The sequence below is a fragment of the Podarcis liolepis genome, assembly GCF_965112155.1.
Source record: "Podarcis liolepis genome assembly, chromosome: 10".
Classification (NCBI taxonomy): domain Eukaryota; kingdom Metazoa; phylum Chordata; class Lepidosauria; order Squamata; family Lacertidae; genus Podarcis; species Podarcis liolepis.
In genome coordinates, this window is record NC_139562.1 from 5464371 (window position 1) to 5484995 (window position 20625).

General features: G+C 45.5%; 1 protein-coding gene and 1 long non-coding RNA gene across 6 annotated transcripts in view; one reads left to right on the forward strand and one right to left on the reverse strand.

The window, feature by feature from the left end:
• LOC310687054 overlaps positions 1 to 20625 on the reverse strand; it is a 214686-nt gene that overhangs the window by 63417 nt on the left and 130644 nt on the right. The window lies entirely within an intron of this gene.
• Positions 1 to 20625, forward strand: part of AHCYL2 (adenosylhomocysteinase like 2) — a 169219-nt gene that overhangs the window by 53655 nt on the left and 94939 nt on the right. For 3 of the 5 annotated variants that reach the window (XM_083461243.1, XM_083461244.1, XM_083461247.1), the window contains exons 2-6: positions 6337 to 6445; positions 10859 to 11002; positions 12505 to 12605; positions 15547 to 15649; positions 16342 to 16436. In XM_083461243.1, coding sequence (XP_083317369.1) covers positions 6337 to 6445; positions 10859 to 11002; positions 12505 to 12605; positions 15547 to 15649; positions 16342 to 16436 — 552 coding nt within the window. Of the gene's footprint in view, positions 1 to 1979; positions 2029 to 6336; positions 6446 to 9865; positions 10145 to 10858; positions 11003 to 12504; positions 12606 to 15546; positions 15650 to 16341; positions 16437 to 20625 lie in introns of those variants that run through there. The other 2 variants (XM_083461245.1, XM_083461246.1) reach the window with 2 other exon arrangements.

Below are 20625 nucleotides of genomic sequence, written 5' to 3' on the forward strand. Positions count from 1 at the left end.
AGGGAGATTGTGGAAACAGGGGTGGGTGGAGAGAGCCTCAAATTTAAAGGTACCTAATTAGCAAGTTAATTATAGCAGGCAAGGAAATATTCTGGTTACATAAATGAGCCATTGTTACGCTCGCACAAGCCAGGCCATGTTAGAAACCGCAGCTTAATGGTTCTGAGGTGAGGGGAACACGATAAAACAACAATTAAAGGAGAAGGGAAAATGGGGTGAGGGAGAGAGAGAGAGAGAGAGAAGACCAGCAAAGCTTTGTTCCGCCAGGCACAAGCAGCAGAAATTCATTAAAGCTGCGGGCTCGTTCCCTGCCAAATGGAGCCCTGGAAGAGAGAGTTGAGGCCACCAGGCAAGAGGAAGGAGCCCTCTTTACCTCTCGCAACCTCCCTCCCGCCTCTACCCTATCTTCCCTCCCCGAGCAAGAGAGTTGAAACCAGAGCGGACAGGGTCACTGGTGCAGGGAAAGGAGGTATAAAGGGGATGGCCAGCCGCCTCTCTCGGGAGGACTGCGCAGGGCTGGCGAGAGAGCTCCGGGTACCAACGCCATGCCGAAGCACAAGAAGTACAGTGTCAACGGCGACTCAGGGATGAAAGCCCAGGTGAGGGGAAGCCTTTCCGTTTCTTCCTGGAGCAGAGGCTGCGGTTCTGCCTGCCTTCCCCGTTTCTTTGGGAGGCAGCTAGAGCTCCAGCCCTGCTCTTCAGCTCTTTTCCTCAAGGTCAGGGGCAGATCATAAAGCTGAGAATAGTAGTGGTGGTTAGAACTACCCTCCTGCATCCCCACAGCATGCCGCGAGGGGAAAGGTGGACCAGACCCCTTGGTTGGAACAGTATCCTCTCAGAACAAGGTACATTCCTAAGCACCGCACGTTGGCGGATAGCTGATAGCATAACGTAGGGCCTGCTGGTCACGGAAGAGGAAGAGGAGGGTCTTCCCTGGAATATGGAAATCATTGTCACCCCCTGGTAAATTTGGCATCTAGCTTCAAATGTTCACGGCTGTCCGATTTGCAGAGTTGTATAAGCAGAGCTTACCTGATCGCAGCGGGTCAGGCTCACGAATTGCACTCTGTGTGCCTGTTTAAGAATTTGCCCTGCAGAAAATTAACTCGCCTGAGAAATAGGTTTGCGTCTTTCAAGGGATGAAACTGGCCCTCTTCGGCCAACAGGTGTCTCTACTCCAACTGGTGTTGGATGGCTGGAGGAGATCTGGTCACTGAAACTGAGGCCACTCATTTATATTACCATGAGGGAGTGCTGTTTCTTTTTGAGGTCAGGTTCTCTTTCAGGGGGGGGGGTCGGGGGGGGGGGCTAAAGTTTCCATGAGCCGAATGACGCTGCTAAAGTTCAACTGAAACTTGCATTGTAATTAAAAATTGCTGCATTTTTAAAAATACCGTCACAAATAAAGTCCGCCAGATTAAAAAGGAAAGCTTCGTATTTTAAAGGTCTAGTTCTGTCTTAGACCAATTAAACAGAACTTGTTTTATCCAACTTAGAATTGTATACGCCAGGCATGGCCAAACTTGGCCCTCCAGCTGTTTTAGGACTACAGTTCCCATCATTCCTGACCACCGGTCCTGTTAGCTACGGATGATGGGAGTTGTAGTCCCAAAACAGCTGGAGGGCCAAGTTTGGCCATGCCTGGTATACACTGACTGACTGCAGAGGTCAACAGCTGGAGGCAGCAGTTCTTCCAAAAAACAGTTGCTGGAAACTGCAGGAGGGCAGAGGGCTCTTTGATGGTTTCCTGCAGGCACCTGGTTGGCCACTGTAAGACCAGGATTCTGGACTGGATTGGACCCCTTTGGCCGGATCTAGCAGGCTTTTCTTGTTCCCACAGGTTTAGTGGTTCTCGAAGGGTGTGGCAGGAGAGGATGGCAAACACGGAGGAAAGATTCAAGGACAACCAAAGAAACATGTAAACATTTCAGTGTAGTTTAGTATAGTATCAAAATATTTTTTTTTTATTTGCAGAGCATGAGAGCAAGAGACACACCAAGTGATACTGAGTTTGTATACACACATAAGGTACATATGTAAGAGGTGTGTTTATAGTTATATATTGGGAATGATTTGTATTCTTATCTAGTTGCATTGTTTTATACTTTCTGGGTTGCCGACGATCATATTGTGAAGTAGTTGTTTTCTATGTTATAAATCAGGCATAGGCAAACTCGGCCCTCCAGATGTTTTGGGACTGCAACTTCCATCACCCCTAGCTAACAGGACCAGTAGTCAGGGATGATGGGACCTTTAAATTATGATGCATCTTGTTTTGCCCATGCTTCTCTTTTTAAAAGGAGGGAAATAACACAGGCAACCTAAAATGATGAAGTAAATTATATGGCAGCCTTAAAATAAAAATGCAATCAGATTAAAAATCCAGTAGCAGGAGTATCATCAAATGATGATTATTTCAAAGGCTGTTGTGGTTGCCTGACTGGTTCCCCCCCCCCACATCCCCCTTCTCCTCATCTGACCTTGCTAACACTCTTTTTTGAGCAGGTGAATGCAGAGTGGAGGGGTTTATGTGGCTGTGCGCACTGGGAGGTGGTTTTATTTGGTGCTGCTTACAGCCACCTGCCAGATTGCGCACTTATAGTGGTAAATGACTGGGTTGTAGCCACTGCTAGTCCTACTCGGAGTAGATCTATTGAAATTAATGGACCTAACTTAGCCTTGGGCATTAATCTTGATGGCATCTGGACAGCTTGACCGTAGTTTCCACACATTGGTAACCTCGAAGCTGGATTCCTGCAATGCGCTCTATGTGACGCTACCCTTGAGGGCAGTTCAGAGGCTACGGCCAGTGCAGTAGATCTGGGCTGCTTTTGGGAGCAAGCGAGTTCCAACATGCAACATGTTGTTTGTGGGATTTCCACTGGCTGCCAATCAGCTGTCGGTCCAAGTCCAAAGTTTTGATACTAAGACATAAGGTCTTAAACAGTTTGGGATCAGGCTGCTAGAGAGACTGCCTCATCCCTTATACAGTGGTATCTCGGATTAAGTACTTAATTCGTTCCGGAGGTTCGTTCTTAACCTGAAACTGTTATTAACCTGAAGCACCACTTTAGCTAATGGGGCCTCCTGCTGCAGCTGCGCCGCCGAAACACAATTTCTGTTCTCATCCTGAAGCAAGGTTCTTAACCCGAGGTACTATTTCTGGGTTAGCGGAGTGTGTAACCTGAAGCGTATGTAACCTGAAGCGTATGTAACCCGAGGTACCACTGTATACCCAGTACGTCACTGCATTCTGCAGAAGAGCTTCCAGAGATCTCAGAAACAGCATCCCGGTTGAGGCATGGCATGGCAGGTGCCCAAGTCTCTGCTTGTTCTTCTAATTGCCAGTCAAAGGGCATGGCGAAAGTGGCATCTGGGGGGAGCAGAATTTTGTTTGCCCTCCAGATGTAAGGGAGGCACCAGTGCAATGGTGGTGTTAAAATGGGCAGCCAGCTGTGTTGAAAAGCCAGAAAGGGCACAGGAATGTGTTGGACCCTTTTGTGCACATGCTGCCAAGAAATCATTTTCAGTGGCTTTCAACAACTGTTGAAGACTTGCTTTCTGTTGATGGTGGATTAATGCTGTGATTTCTCATGAATGGGGCTTTTGCACAAGGAGCACATACTGTAAATGTCTTTAGCGAAAGAGGGATTTAAGGGATATGAGATGCTATAGAGTGCGGATATAATTGCTACTTTTCACCCATCTGAAATGTCTTGTAAATAAAAATACTTCTTTATATTGAACTACCATTCATTATTAGTGGCCCTAATCAAAGGAATTAGTGGCTCTAAAAGAAAGGTGATGTTGGCATTTATTTTTTTCAGCAGTAGTTAGGATAGTTAAGGATTGTTAGAGGCCTGACCCCTTGTGGTCATGGGAATAAGTCTGATTTTAAACTGTTCCTTCTAGAACGCTTGCTGGATTGATTCCAATTGACTCAGGCTTCCTCAACCTCAGCCCTCCAGATGTTTTGAGACTACAATTCCCATCATCCCTGACCACTGGTCCTGCTAGCTAGGGATCACGGGAGTTGTAGGTCAGAAACATCTGGTTGAGGAAGCCTGCATTGACTGATACGTGAAATTCAAGAGATATACTTTTATTTTCAGAAAAAGTAGACAATGTGAACTTTGCAAGGTTACTGCAAGAAAAGCCTTTAGCTGCCGGAATAGATCCATTATTGTGACTTCAACAGGGAGGAGGATTTCCTTTGGTCAAAAGGGCGCAGGAGTGAGCAGAGTGGTCTAAATGCTTGCTTCTGTGTGTCTTTTGCCACTCTTTTACTCATTTGATAGAAATCTGCTTGATTTCTAAAAACTGAATTTACTTAGCCCATCCTGCTCTATTACCCCCTTCAGTCTCAAACAGCCTACTTGATTGTAACAGGTGGCATTCAATTTCCTGTCGAGGAATCCCGTTTCACGTGGGTGTCAAATGTGCGCCCTCCGTTGCCTGTGTTGAATGAGGGCCTTACTTCCCTACATTTGCATGAGATTTGCCCTGTGATTACACTAGTTTTTTCAGTCCTTGTGTGTCATTGGCACAACCATTTTGTGGATTATATACAGAAGGGTTTAAAAAGACACTTAATGGGTCCTTAGTTCAGTTGTTGGTTCTTGGGCGTGCCGACAACTTTCTTCGGACACCGATGGTAACGTAGCGCATGCCTCCTTGCGCCTGCTCAGAGCCTGTGTAATGTATGACTGTCCCCGTTCTCTCCTGTTGTTCGAACCCCCAGAGGTCCCCGGAACAGATACCAATTCATAACAAATTAAAAACGTAACGAAACAACATTAAAAGGGCAGGAATGTGTTTTAAAACCAGAGCCAAGCAAGATTTAAAACAGTGGTAAAAACATAATTTAAAAAGCTTGTGCCACCAAAACAATCCTGGAAAAGGCATTCCAAATTTGGGGTGCCACCACCTCGGTTCTGAAGGCAGGAGATCCAAAGAAGGTCTTGTCTGGCACCATCTTTATAGGCAGTGAAAGAAAGGACTTTTTATCTGGGGCGTATATTTTGCTATATTGCATGCTTTCTGCCATTTTCAGTTCTCCCTCCTTTTAAACAACTTTATTTCTAAATTGGACCCATGGTTCATGTTTTTAAAACTGACGTCCACCCTTGTCACCACTGGGTCATATCATGTTTTGTTCCATGATAATATTGGAAGTTCCCCCCCAAATAATTTTCAGGTGTTGGTGTGGCAGCAGTCTACTGGAAAGTGTGTGTGTTTGAGCTTCTGACTCTTCGGAAATCATATGTGGTTTGGAAGCTTAGGTTTAACCGAAACAGCCTTGGTTTCTGAAAATACTTGATTTTGGTGTCTTTGCTGTCTTCATAGTGAGTACCTATAGCACAAAACTGTTTTGAGTCCCCACTGTGTAGCTTCTTACCACCTGGCACGGAGAGAGGGGTTTACCGTATTTTTTTGCTCTATAAGACTCACTTTTTCCCTCCTAAAAAGTAAGGGGAAATGTGTGTGCGTCTTATAGAGCGAATGCAGGCTGCGCAGCTATCCTAGAAGCCAGAACATCAAGAGGGATTGCTGCTTTCACTGCGCAGCGATCCCTCTTGCTGTTCTGGCTTCTGAGATTCAGAATATTTTATTTCTTGTTTTCCTCCTCCCAAAACTAGGTGTGTCTTGTGGTCTGGTGCGTCTTATAGAGCGAAAAATACGGTAATTTAGAGTGCCAGGAACTCTTTGAACAGAACAGTACAGTGGTGGCTCGCAAGACGAAATTAATCCGTTCCGCGAGTATCTTCGTCTAGTGGTTGTTTCGTCTTGCGAAGCAACCCTATTAGCGGATTAGCGCTATTAGCGGTTTAGCGGCTATTAAAGGCTTAGCGGCTTAGCTGCTAAAAGGCTATTAAAGGCTTAGCGGCTTAGAAAAAGGGGGGAAAGCGAAAAAAAATCTCAAGACTCGCAAGACATTTTCGTCTTGCGAAGCAAGCCCATAGGGAAATTCGTCCTGCGAAGTGCATTGAAAAATGGAAAACCCTTTCGTCTAGCGGGTTTTCCGTCTAGCGAGGCATTCGTCTTGCGGGGCACCACTGTAGTTTCTGTCCACTGTGAGTGGACTCTGCACCTCCAAGGCCCCTCATCTCCAGCCACTTGTCTCCTGGCAGTTGTGATTGGAAGCGAAGTAACAGGTTAAAACGCTGTGTGTTGCCTGGGGCTGAAGCACCCACACCAACAAGTCCACTAAAGAAGGTTAATGCTGAAGAAATTGCAACCCAGTCTAACTACTGATACAGGCAACTATTCCTTAACTTCAGCAGAACAATGGCATTTGTTGGCCTTTTAAATTTACCTTACCTTCTCTCTTGACAGATCCAGTTTGCGGACCAAAAGCAAGAATTCAACAAGCGCCCCACAAAGATTGGCCGCCGTTCCTTGTCCCGATCCATCTCTCAGTCATCAACGGATAGCTACAGCTCTGGTATGTGCTGTTTCTCCTATGCTCTTCTTAGAGGCAGTTTCAGATTTTGAGTGGGCATCTGCATGTCTCTGTTCCCTCCGCTTCAGCACAACAGCTCCTGTGTAGCCAAAGCCAAATGTTCTAACATCCTCAAAAATAGAAGATGAAGACAGGGATTAATACAAGACTTGCGTCCTGACTTTGTTCTGGTCAGTGTAGGCTTTCGGAATGAATCACCGTCAGCCTTCTCTTCCATTTTTACTTGGTTTTCATTTGTTATGAATTGTTTAGCTGTTCCAGGAAAGACACCACATTCACAACTCGTGCTTAAGAACGAGTAATATTCAGAAAAGTATAAACAACTCATTTGTTAACTATTTCAAAACAAATCAGCAAGTTTACAGTGAAGTTTCTCCAGCAGACTAATCAAAGCAACTCAAGCCAATAAATTCCAGATTAGCCAGCCCACTAACATGTTCACATTTCGCAGTTCCACCTGCTCCTTCAGAGACACTGTGACCCGTATGGGGCAGGTCACACACCAGTTTCCTGGATATAGGAACCACCCTCCTACTGAGACTGCCACCTTGCTAGGATTCAGGCAGTATTTATTTATTTAACAAAATGTGCATACCACCTGATTGTAATAAAACCTCTAAATGGTTTACATAAAATATTCAAACTATCAGGAAAAACAGTTAAAAACAACCAACCATTTAAGGATAAATGAAATTAACAGTAGAAAAGAAAAGCATGTCAACAGCTTTGTGTGTTTTTGGACCAGTGGTCAGGGATGATGGGAGTTGTAGTCCAACAACAGCTGGGGACCCAAATTTGAGAAACGCTGCTGTATAAGCTTGTCTAAACAAAAATGTTTTAAGTGGATGCCAGAAAACGCACAGTGAACGCATCTGCCGACCAAATGTCAACAGCAGGGTGTTCTAACGTGTAGGTTCTAGCATACTAAAAGTTCAATTTTTTACAACTGCAAAATGAATATTACAAGCAAGTTTCACACATCCATCAAGTGGGCACATGTGGGGTAAGGTGACCCTGCAGATCAACTGATCCAAAGCAGTTAAGGGTTTTGCCTTCCAGTAGCAATGCCTTGAACTTGACCCAGTAACAAATTGGCAACCCTCTTAGTTCTCTGAGCAGAGGTGTGTTGTGCTGACACTAACTGCAGTTTCTGGGGTCAAGGGACCCCACATAGAGTGCATTGCAGTAATCAAGACTTGAAGTCACCAGTGCCTGAACTACGGTTGCCAAGCTTTCCTGGTCCATGAATGGTCATAGCTGTTGTACTGGTCCGACTGAACTGGCTACCGATTAGTTTCCAGGCCCAATTCAAAGGGCTCGTTTTGACCCATAAAGCCTTAAATGGCTCAGGACCACAATACCTCAAGGACTGCCTCTTTCCACATGAACCTACCCTGACCCTGACATCATCTCCTGAGATCCTCCTTCATGTGTCTCCTCCTCGAGAGCTCCGGAGGGTGGCAACATGAGAACGGGCCTTCTCTTCAGCGGCTCCCCGTCCGTGGAATGCCTAGGGAAGTTCGCCTGGCCTTCGTTATATACCTTTAGGTGCCGGGCAAAAACGTTCCTTTTTAACCAGGCATTTGGTTGACCTGATCAACATCCCATACCCTTTTAAAATGTGGCTCTTTTGGGGGGGAGGGAGGTATTATTGGGTTATTGCTTTTATTTTTATTTTATATATTGTGATCTTTTTATGTGAACCGCCCTGAGACCTCCACGTATATAGATTCAATCAATCAATCAATCAATCAATCAATCAATCAATCAATAATACCAGGCACAGCTAATAAAATGTGTTTCTAGCCACTGAGGCTAACTGGGCTTCCGGGCTGCATGCCGGTTCCTTCAGGAGGAGAGCAATCACATCCGTGGCAGGCAATCAATCAATTTCTTGTGGTCCTGAGTCATTTAAGGCTTATAGCACTTTGAATTGGGCCTGGGAACTAATTGGCAGCCAGTGTACTCGAGCCAAGATTGGTGTAAAATGCTCAAGCTCTCATGCAACCCAGTGTGCAACCTGACCGAATTCTGCACCAGCTGAAGTTTCTGAACTGTCTTCAGAGGCAGCCCCATGTATATTGTGTTGCAGTAATCTAACCTAGAGGTTGAAGGTAAAGGGACCCCTGACCATTAGGTCCAGTCGTGGACAACTCTGGGGTTGCGGCGCTCATCTCACTTTATTGGCCGAGGGAGCCGGCATACAGCTTCCGGGTCATGTGGGCAGCATGACTAAGCCGCTTCTGGCAAACCAGAGCAGCACACGGAAACGCCGTTTACCTTCCCGCCGGAGTGGTACCTATTTATCTACTTGCACTTTGACATGCTTTCAAACTGCTAGGTTAGCAGGAGCAGGGACCGAGCAATGGGAGATCACCCTGTCGCGGGGATTCGAACTGCCAACCTTCTGATAGGCAAGCCCTAGGCTCTGTGGTTTAACCCACAGCGCCGCCCGCGTCCCATAAACCGAGAGGTTACTAGAGCATAAACAACAGAAGTTAGGCTATCCCTGCCTCTTGGCAGACAGCTGCTTTTGTCAAGGAGGGAGTGGGCCTGGTGATAAGCACGGTGCTTCTCCCCCTGGCTCCTACTCACCACCTCCTCCCTCTGCTGCTGCTTATCATCTGTGTTATGTTTTACATTTTTTATGTACACCGTTCAGGTATTTTCTGAATGTAGAACAGTTTATGAGTACTGAAACAAGTAAAATAAATTAAGAGGGCTGAACTAAAAAGAAACACCATTTCAGAATTAGCTGCAAAAGTGATAGACCTAACTCAGACAAAAAGCTTACACAGTTTACTGCCACAGAGTGTGGTAAGGGCACTATCTTAGAAAGCTTTGCAGAGGATTCAGAAAATGCATGGAACGAGGATAGGTCTGCCCATGCAGATTAATCATGTTGAGATGTAACCTCTGTGTTGAGAGGGAACTCCAGTTGCCGTCACGACCTGATTGTGAGTGTCCCTAGTTTGTTGCAGCAAACAGGATGCTCATCTAGACACACCTTTGGTCTGATCCAGCAAGTCTGCTGTAACTTTCATTAGTTTTTAAGGATGCAATGTGCCCATTAGCATCTGCACCATTTGGTCTCATTGCAGATTTGAGAATATATGTGTGCCAGGAGTTGCTTTGCAGGGTTCAAATGAGAAAACTACTAGGGTGGGACAATCTTGAAACTAAGGAACGAGAGAGAGGGAGAGAGAGGCAGGGTGATATCTCCAGACATTGCAGATATCTGCTGACAGGGTTATGTCTGCCTTGAGAGCTTTTTCCAAAGCCTCCTTGACTACTTTGCCTTTATTCCATTGATTTGCAACTGTGATACAGCAGTAGTGCAGGGAACCAATGAGAGCCAATATGATTCCATCCTGCCTTTGGAACCTGAGGTCACAATGACCATTTATGACTCATCTCCAGCCCCTGAGCACGACTTTGCCTTAGCTACAAAGAGACCCAGGAGGCTGAGTCTCAGATATGACCCTGTACATTCACATACATGCCAATGTATGACCCTTTTCTGCTGAGAGGAGAGGTTACGTGCTGCTACAATGGATGTCCCAAGGGTCTTCTCATGTGACTCTTACAATGATGAAATACCTGAGGTGTCCAAGTTGCCAACATTTTCAATACCAAGGAGGCCAAGTCGGTGTCGGTCCAAGCAGAAGCCATTGGAGCATTGTGAGTGAGAAAGTGGGCATCAGAGCACACAAGGGCTGTGAAAGGAACCATGCAGAGATTTTGCAATGAGGCTCTTAGGCACGGATAACCTTGGATACCCAGGTCGTAATCATTGACCTGCAGAAATGGTGGTCAAATCCTTGTAATGGAAGGATCCTGATACACCTTGAACCCTTTCTATGATCTGGCTTAATGTAGGATCCGAAATTGTCACCAAAGGGAAAGAAGTACATGTAGTCGCTTACTTGAGGTCTGAGACAAATGCACATTCCACTTTGATTGTGATCTTGTGTGAATGTTGCTCTTCTCTGAGCGTCCCCACCCCCATCATTCAGCCCGGACACGGAGGTCCAGCGCCGAGGGCCTTCTGGTGGTTCCCTCCCTACAAGAAGTGAGGTTACAGGGAACCAGGCAGAGGGCCTTCTCGTGGTGGCACCCTCCCTGTGGAATGTCCTCCCATCAGATGTCAAGGAAATAAACAACTATCCCACTTTTAGAAGACATCTGAAGGCAGCCCTGTTTAGGGAAGTTTTTAATGTTTGAAGTTTTATTTTGTTTTTAATGTTCTGTTGAAAGCCTCCCAGAATAGCTGGGGAAACCCAGCCAGATGGGCGGGGTAGAAAATGATGATGATGATGATGATGATGATGATGATGATGATGATGATAATAATAATAATAATAATAATAATAAAATGTCCACATCTTCTTCCAGCTGCCTCCTACACAGACAGCTCTGACGATGAGACCTCCCCCCGGGACAAGCAGCAGAAGAACACCAAAGGCAGCAGTGACTTCTGTGTGAAAAATATCAAGCAGGCTGAATTTGGGCGCCGGGAAATAGAAATTGCCGAGCAAGGTAAGAGAGATCTGCCATTTTGGGTAACTTCATTAGATCAAGAGATCTTGGTCTTGTTGCTGTTTGGGTATACACTTTTTCTGGCACAACTATGTGGCAGTAAGACCTGACTCTTCCAATCTGCCCTGGGGAGCCCGTAGTGCACCACTAATGAAATGCAAGACATACAGTTGAGTTCAGCTCTCCCCAGAATCCCCACCCACCTCCAAATTGCTCCTGTTCCATATAGATCATTGAATGAAGATTAAATCAGAGGAATGACAAATTGCTATTTTTGTCTCAAAAAACAGCACAGGCATTTGACTTCCACATCATTTTAATGGAACTTTGTAAATCAGAATTAGCAAATACAGTCCTAACATCGGGGAGGACCAATGAACTGGAAGGCTTAGCCATTCTCAGCAAATGCCCCTGCCTTCTTCAGCCTATTTTATTCCAGCCAGATCCAGAGACTGTAAATAATCCACCGGGTGGGGAGGAAGGAAGGAGGCATTAGCAAGGGAGAAGGGGCATGGGGAGGATACATACACAGTGGGCGTTGTGTTGTATTAGCAAATGAGTGTCGTGAAATTTGGCAGTGCAAAGGGTTGTTTACCCTTAAATCTTGACTCCATGAGTAAGACTGTTTCAGGTGCTCTTGATCATTTGGAATTCATAGCTCTCGCTTGCACATGGGCAAGTGGTACCCTCAGGCCACTATGCAAATCTCATTGTATCACTTCCCATCACTGTAGTTGTGGAAGGCCTCTTATCTGAACACTCTCTCATCCAACCTAATAACCAATACCATTGTTTCTTTCTGAGATGAAACAAAACTGAAGAAAGCTTTCATTGGTTCGCCATCATTTTAAGTTCCATCTCTTCAAACAGCTGAGCTGTTTGGTGATGGAAGACCCATTTAGGGTTACAAAACAGCCAAACCAAGTCACCTTTTAAGTTTTAATTCCAAGGTTCTCAGCACAGTGCAAGCAAAACCAAGCTGTGGTTCTACAGATCCAAGTGAATCCTATTGTTGCCCGCCAGTCTCTTTTCCCACATCGAGGTGGACGTTGGCATGGTTGCATTCTAAGAATGAGCTTAGCCTTGGAAGAAGTTGCCTGGGGAGATGGTGAAATCTCCTTTGCTGCAGAACCATTTCTTGGGGAAGCTTTTAGGCCACGCATGCCTTGCTTCAGGGCAGGGTGTTGAACCAGGAAAATTTATTGGGCTTCTTCCAGACCTGGGATTCCACTGCCTAATTATCTGTGTAACGTGGGAAGCGGGCACGTCCTTGAACGTTCACACCATTTCTGGGACTTGTCCTTGCAGATTATTCCCCACCCCACCCCTGGGTTACAGAACAGAACTTTGCAGTGCTTTGTTTTAAAGCGATAATCTTTCTGATGCTGAAGGCGATATGGGGAAATGTTTGCTGTCACCTGCTTGACATTTACTTGGCTTTTGGGTTTTGAGCATCTGTGCCCATTTTCGTGTGTGTCATTTCTTTTCCTCTTCCTTCCTAGAAATGCCTGCGCTCATGGCCTTGAGGAAACGAGCTCAGGGAGAGAAGCCGTTGGCTGGAGCCAAGATCGTGGGCTGCACGCACATCACAGCCCAGACTGCTGTAAGCTCTTCCGTCCAACCGGTGCTTGGCATCCAGCACATGTGACAAGCCTAGTATGACACCTTGGCTCAAATATCCGATATCCCACATGGTGGCATTGAGGGAAGAATAGGCAGCTCAAATGCCACGATTTCTCCAGGAAGTTTCTGGATGCCTTCTGAAACCCAGCCTTCAGAGGCTATGTTTCACTTTTGGAAATTCACACTGTTCTATTCAGGAAACTGGCACCTCTTACTTGGTTGATTTTATCCCCTGCCTCTCAGTTTCCAAGGGGGCCTTACATTTCTCTGGTAGCTGAGCTTTCAGACCTTTTTCCTCACCCCAGACCGGCATTGGCACGTGGTACCTTTTGGCAGCTACTTGGATACCCAGTGCCCAGCCCCATTGGTGCCTGCTCTGTGCATCCCGTGCCATGCAGATGAGTCTGTGTGAAATGCTGTTTTAATTTCCGATGGTGCCCCAGGGGACTGACAGTACATGTGGGAAGTTGAAATGGCCACCTGTTGCTGCTGCTTCCAGGTAAACCTACAGGTGGAGTTTGCTGAAACCTGAAGCCAGCCTTGTGCATGGGCTCACATGTGCCCCTCCCCCAATGTTAAAAAGTCCATGCTTGAAGGAATGTGGAGGTTAGCTTGTTATAATAATATAACAATAATTTGTTATTTCTACCCCGCCCATCTGGCTGGGTTTCCCCAGCCACTCTGGGCGGCTTCCAACAAAACACTAAAATACAATAACCTATTAAACATTAAAAGCTTCCCTAAACAGGGCTGCCTTCAGATGTCTTCTAAAAGTTTGGTGGTTATTTTTCTCTTTGACATCTGGTGGGAGGGCGTTCCACAGGGCGGGCGCCACCACTGAGATGGCCCTCTGCCTGGTTCCCTGTAACTTGGCTTCTCGCAGTGAGGGAAACGCCAGAAGGCCCTTGGCGCTGGACCTCAGTGTCTGGGCAGAATGAAGGGGGCGGAGACGCTCCTTCAGGTATACTGGACCAAGGCTGTTTAGGGCTTTAAAGGTCAGCACCAACACTTTGAATTGTGCTCGGAAATGTACTGGGAGCCAAAGTAGGTCTTTCAAGACCAGTGTTATGTGGTCTTGGTGGCCGCTCCCAGTCACCAGTCTAGCTGGATTAGTTGTAGTTTCTGGGACCCGTTCAAAGGTCGCCCCACATAGAGCGCATTGCAGTAGTCCAAGCGAGCGATAACCAGAGCATGCAACAGTCTGACGAGACAGTCTGCGGGCAGGTAGGGTCTCAGCCTGCGTACCAGATGGAGCTGATAAACAGCTGCCCTGGACACAGAATTGACCTGCCCCTCCATGGACAGCTGTGAGTCCAGAATGACTCCCAGGCTTCGCACTTGGTCCTTCAGGGGAACAGTTACCCCATTCAGGACCAGGGAGTCCCCCACACTAGCCCGTCCCCTGTCCCCTGTCCCCCTAAAACAGTACTTCTGTCTTGTCAGGATTCAACCTCAATCTGTTAGCCGCCATCCATCCTCCAACTGCCTCCAGATTGTTAGGGAGCATTTGGGGAGAAGAATGCTGCCGAGAGTTCAGCTCTTCCTCCCCATCCCCACTTATCCTCTGGGGCTGGTAATTGTCTTGAGTCACGGCTCGTTGCCCTAGCTCCTTCAGCCAAGTTACCCAACCCCTGGTTGTAAAGGCTGTTTCTTGGACTTGCTCTCTGCCATTCTCCCCTGCTGATTTCACCGCCTGCTCTTCCAGCCAGAATTTTGGACGTGAGATGGGGCATGTGCTGTTTCCGAGCACAATTCAAAGTGTTGGTGCTGACCTTTAAAGCCCTAAACGGCCTCGGTCTAGTATACCTGAAGGAGCGTCTCCACCCCCATCATTCTGCCCGGACGCTGAGGTCCAGCGCCGAGGGCCTTCTGACGGTTCCCTCATTGCGAGAAGCAAAGCTACAGGGAACCAGGCAGAGGGCCTTCTCGGTAGTGGCGCCCGCCCTGTGGAACGCCCTTCCAGCAGATGTCAAAGCGATAATCAACTACCTGACATTTAGAAGACATCTTAAGGCAGCCCTGTTCAGGGAAGTTTTTAACGTGTGATATTTTACTGTATTTTTGGTTTTTATGGAAGCCGCCCAGAGTGGCTGGGGAGGCCCAGTCAGATGGGCGGGGTATAAATAATAAATTATTATTATTATTATTATTATTATTATTATTATTATTATTATTATTATGTTGCTTCAGCACCTGACAAGTGCTGTAGTCACTGGAAAAACCATTGGGCATCTTCTGTGTATGTGAAATGAGAAGAGGGGTTGGACTTTTTCGTTTTCTTTTTTCTTTTATATATATATATATATTAGTTTTTTAACATACCATTTTCAACAGTGATTAAACATACTTTTGCATCTTATTCAATTTTTTTGACTTCCATCAGTCCTGTCTGAAAATTTTCCAATCTAATCTCTTAGTATGCATTTCTTATTTTCCCTATTACATTTCAAACTCATAACCAATATCTCTACCTTTTTCTACTTTGTAACACTCCATATATTTCTCCTTACCAAACCTCTTGTAGTCCTCCTAGCGTAATTTGTTGATTACAGTTGCTCTTCAAATAATTCACATGAAGTATATGAGTGGTTAGACTTTTTTGACAGAAAAGTAAGGAGCTGAAGCAAAACATGGGGTCAGGAGTCTAAGCTTTTGGAGAGAATTGCATTACTGGCTAGACGTGATCAGAGTATGGCTTTCTATGTGGTGTTGTTTGTACTTTCAGGTTGAGGAAGTAAAAACCGTACTAATGATACTTTAAATATATCCAAGGGTGTGCATGCAGTTTGCTGCTTTTAAAAGGGAACGTAATAGGTGGAAATTCTCTGTGTTACTGAATATTACTGGATGTGGCATTTACTTTTTGTGTGAAGATTTGTGCAAATCCCAGACCCTCCCACTGCCGATCTTGCTCATTGCAGGTTCTCATGGAAACCCTTGGTGCCTTGGGTGCTCAGTGCCGGTGGGCTGCCTGCAACATCTACTCCACCCTCAATGAAGTAGCTGCTGCCCTGGCTGAGAGTGGTAGGTATTTGGCTGCTTCAGAACTGAGATCTCTCAAAAAATATTAAAGGTATTGCTGGAAGTGATTTCGGGGGTGGGGATTTTAAGAAGCACTTCCCACTTCCGGTAAAAACATACAAAAGATGAAAACAAGAGCCATTGGTGCTAAGGGTGGCATTCCACTAAGTTTTACTCAGAGTAGACCCATTGAAATAAATGGACACAATTAGGGTAAAGGGACCCCTGACCATTAGGTCCAGTCGTGACCGACTCTGGGGTTGTGGCACTCATCTCGCTTTATTGGCCGAGGGAGCCGGCGTACAGCTTCTGGGTCATGTGGCCAGTATGACGAAGCTTCTGGCGAACCAGAGCAGCGCACGGAAACGCCGTTTACCTTCCCGCCAGAGCGGTACCTATTTATCTACTTGCACTTTGATGTGCTTTCGAACTGCTGGGTTGGCAGGAGCAGGGACCGAGCAACGGGAGCTCACCCCGTCGCAGGGATTCAAACCGCCAACCTTCTGATCAGCAAGTCCTAGGCTCTGTGGTTTAACCCACAACAACTAGGGTAGGTCCCTTAATTTCACTTGGTCTACTCTGAGTAACATTTAGTGGACTACTGCTCCAAGATGATCTTCCTTCATGTGTAGCCTCCCATGCTATGAGCTGCCTGCTGCCATCTGAAGTGCGTACCCTCCTTATCTCTTGTGCAGGATTCTCTGTTTTTGCCTGGAAGGGAGAATCTGAGGATGACTTCTGGTGGTGCATCGATCGCTGCGTCAATGTTGAAGGGTGGCAGCCAAATATGGTGAGTCCTAGAACCGTCGGCAGTGTTCATGAAATCCGGTTCTGGTCCCTAGAACGGCATTTGGACAATTAATAACAAAGGAAGCACCATTGTGGCAAGCTTGTATTATTAGCCTTTGACTCGTGGGCCATCTATTTGGGGACTTCCCTGGCTTTTTTCCTGGCCCATGTAGGACCAGTCTGGATAGTTGGCCTTGGTGAAGATTTGACGTTTTCATCCCCCAAAAGTTTTTGATTTGAGTTTCTACTGAGGCTGCATTTTAATGTTGTCTTTTAATCTTGTTTTTAAGTTGTATTGTAATCAGTTGTTTTTATACCTGGGGTTAGCCGCCCTGAGCCTGGTCTTGGCTGGGGAGGGCGGGGTATAAATAAAATAATTTTTTATTATTATTATTATTATTATTATTATTATTATTTATTTATTTATTATATACAGTTTTCATGCACTGCTGAGAACTCAGGGCAGAGATGGTTGGCGTGTGACATTTGTGCTGGTGCATGAGTCAGGCATGTTTCAACTCCCTCAGGATCGGCGAAAGTTTATTTCTATGTTTTCTGTTGATGCTGGAAGTTATAATGGTCCTTCTCTCACCTTCTGGGTTTGCCTTCATTCTATAGGCAAAAAATAAATAAGGGTATATCCTTTGGTTGCCTGCCTGTGTCCCCACACTGTTTGCAGAACTGGTGAAAGCATCACAGTTTGTGGCTGGTTTCCGTTCTTGTGTTTCACTCCAGACTCATCTCATCTCCAGGCTCATCTCAGCTATCTGCCAATCTCCTATTCCCACCACCCTTCTGAGTAATACCCCTCCCCACCTTCTCACTATATAGAAGGATCTGGCAACTTCTGTTTCAGTGTATCTGAAGAAGTGTGCATGCACACGAAAGCTCATACCAAGAACTAACTTAGTTGGTCTTTAAGGTGCTACAGGAAGGAATTTTTTTATTTTGACTATGGCAGACCAACACGGCTACCTATCTGTAACTCCAGGCTGTGGCAGAGGAATGTGTGTGTTTTGAACCAGAAGATGGCAGCACCGCAGAGCTTACCTTGCCTGCCTTTGTGAGGGATGGCAGATAGCTGTAGTGCTGGGAGGTTGCAACTTGACGCCAGATGCAGGAAGTGTGTCTGGGCAGGCCAGTACCCAAAACATGGTGGGGGATTCTGCAAACCATTTGCTGCCCTAAAGAAGCTTTGAATCTCCATCTGGGTACTGAACATCAGGCTGGCCGCTGAGCCAGAGAGCAGGCGTTACCTGTGAAAGGAAAATGCATGGGTGACACGAAAAGGATGTTGATCTGGAAACTGTGCCAGGTTGTGTAGCTATAATTGGTGCAAAGGGAACCAAGGGTTTATTTTCCCCAAAGGGGCAGCCTTCAAGGAGAAAAGCCCCAGTATGAGGAACTTCAGTAATAGTTGCAAGGCAGATATAAGAATTAAGATATATTAAGGGAAAAGTTTAATTATGATAAAAGTGTGTATCGGCAATAAGTTATATGAAATCGAAATATGGAATAGACGGGAGGTTGGGTCTTTAGTGTTAAGACCAATTTATGTCTTACTGTTTGTTAAGAAAATTCTGTGTCTATTGTTATCCCTGTGTGTAATTTGGTATTTGTGTTTTCTCTTTTTTTCTTTTCTTGCTGTAGCAATAAAAAAACCAAATAAATAAATAAAAAAGAGAAAAGCCCCAGTTCAGAGTTACTCTTCTCCACCACTGCTCTCTACACAGAAGTGTTTCTGGGCAGGGGGATTCCTCTGGGTAGAAGAGTTGGGGTTCTCCCAGTCCCAGTGCTGCTGGGTGAGAACCAGTTGTTATTGGGGTAACTGTGATTCTGGGGGAGAGTTAGGCTGGTGGGTGGAGGGGGGGAATAGAGGAATAGTGTCATAATACTATTGTCTCCTGCTTGCTTTCTTGCTTGCTTGCTGAATATTTTGTTCTTAACGCCTTCCCCCTTGTTGGGTTATTTCAGAATGTGTGTGCATTTCTAGACTGTTCTGGTGCGACAGTAAAAGTCCTGTGGCATTGTTTTAATTTGCTGCTCCTTTCAGGTTCAAGATGATTTGATGGTTTGGAGTCAATTTATTGAATATTTAAAGGACAGTTGTAAAAACTTAAAAACACTAGCAGGACTGAACTCCTACAATGTAGATAAGACGTGAAAAGATAAAATACGCAAGTGGATTAAATAAAGGATACCATCTGGAGGGAGGGAGGGAAGTCACAAGCTCGGCAGAGCAAAAAGGTGTATATGTTGTTTAAAGTATGATAAGAAAGAATATGTAAAGAAAATAATAAAAAATTATGAGAAGAAAAAACAACGACGATTTGATGGTTTTATCTGGTTAGGCACCTGATTTGGTTATTTGGTTGGTGAATTGCTCTGCGTTTTTCCAAATTAAGAGGGGTATGTGAGTGAACCAAACCAATAAATATTGGAAGGATCGGTTGGAATTGCAGTGAAAGAGGCAACCAGAATGGGGCCCAGTTGGTGCTTTGTGTAGGCAAAAGGGCACCCCGTTCTTCTCCACAGGAACGAGTCATGTTTTGGCTGCAGTCCTTGTTCTTTCTCTTCATAAGGGTGCGAGGGAAGCTTGCCAAATTTTGCTGTTCTGGCCTATTAGTGCACATAAAGGAGGAGGGAGGGAAAAAAAGATTATGCAACCTTCTTAATTAAGTGAAGATTAACAAGCACAACCCCTGATTGGGAAGGAGGAATGAGCATTGTATTGCAAACGTCTCTCCAGGCCACTAATCGGATGATTTTGGAGGGGGTGTGCTTTGAGCAAAGGACTGGGAAACAGCGGCTGCTGCTCTCTCCCTTGCCTGGTTTTCAACATTGTGATATATCACCAACTAAACATACTGATATATCACGATGTCTGAAATAAGGATGGAGCTATGTAGAGGCATTGGCTGGCTTCAGAGTTTTCCCGTATTGTGATTTTTGCCAGTGCCTGTTCTTGTGGTTTGCTGCCCCATGCATGAGGCAGGAGAAAGCTGAGCCAACAGAGTTAACAGGGGCTAGTGAATCAAGAGAAACATTGGCTGGCTTCATGGTTTTTCTCACACACACACCATGTTTCATGATATATTGCCGGGTCAAAAATTCTGAAACTGATTATCACAATGTTGTTGTTGTTGTTTAGTTGTGTCCGACTCTTCGTGACCCCCTGGACCAGAGCACGCCAGGCACTCCTGTCTTCCACTGCCTCCCACAGTTTGGTCAAACTCATGCTGGTAGCTTCGACAACACTGTCCCACCATCTCATCCTCTATCGTCCCCTTCTCCTTGTGCCCTCCATCTTTCCCAACATCTGGGTCTTTTCCAGGGAGTCTTCTCTTCTCATGAGGTGGCCAAAGTCTGGGAGCCTCAGCTTCAGGACCTGTCCTTCCAGTGAGCACTCAGGGCTGATTTCCTTAAGAATGGAGAGGTTGGATCTTCTTGCAGTCCATGGGACTCTCAAGAGTCTCCTCCAGCACCATAATTCAAAAGCATCAATTCTTCAGCGATCAGCCTTCTTTATGGTCCAGCTCTCACTTCCATACATCACTACTGGGAAAACCATAGCTTTTACTATACGGACCTTTGTTGGCAAGGTGATGTCTCTACTCCCCCCCCCCCCCAATAAGGACTTCAATTTGGTTTTGGATGATATATTGCTAAATCACCCAGCCACCTGCGATTCCCAGCTCAGTGCCTTGACAGTGGAGAACATAGCCTTCATAGTTAGTAACCATTGATAGCCTCTGGTTTCATTCTGTGACCAGCAGTTCCAAGGTACATGTCATTTGAGGTACCAGAATTTCTGTCTCTTTTGACATAATCTGGATGTCAACATGTCAAAATAATTTTTATTGAACTTTTCAGGTTTTCCATTTCCACATTAACATCTTTCATTATACCCATCCATTCAACGACTTCCCTCCTTCCCCTTCCAAGGTGCTTTTAATTTACCCATAATTCCTGCATATTCTTGTATATCCATCTAAATCACACACCCCCATTTTGCACCCTTTAAAATATTTTTACTGTTGAATTTACCTTAATACTGCCAGCATTGTCAATGTGTACAATTATTTTCCACATACTCAGCAAAAAATTCCCCACTCCTCTTTAAATACCTCTTCTTCTTGCTCTATTATTCCACTTAGACCTGCTAACTCTGCATATTCTATCATCTTAAG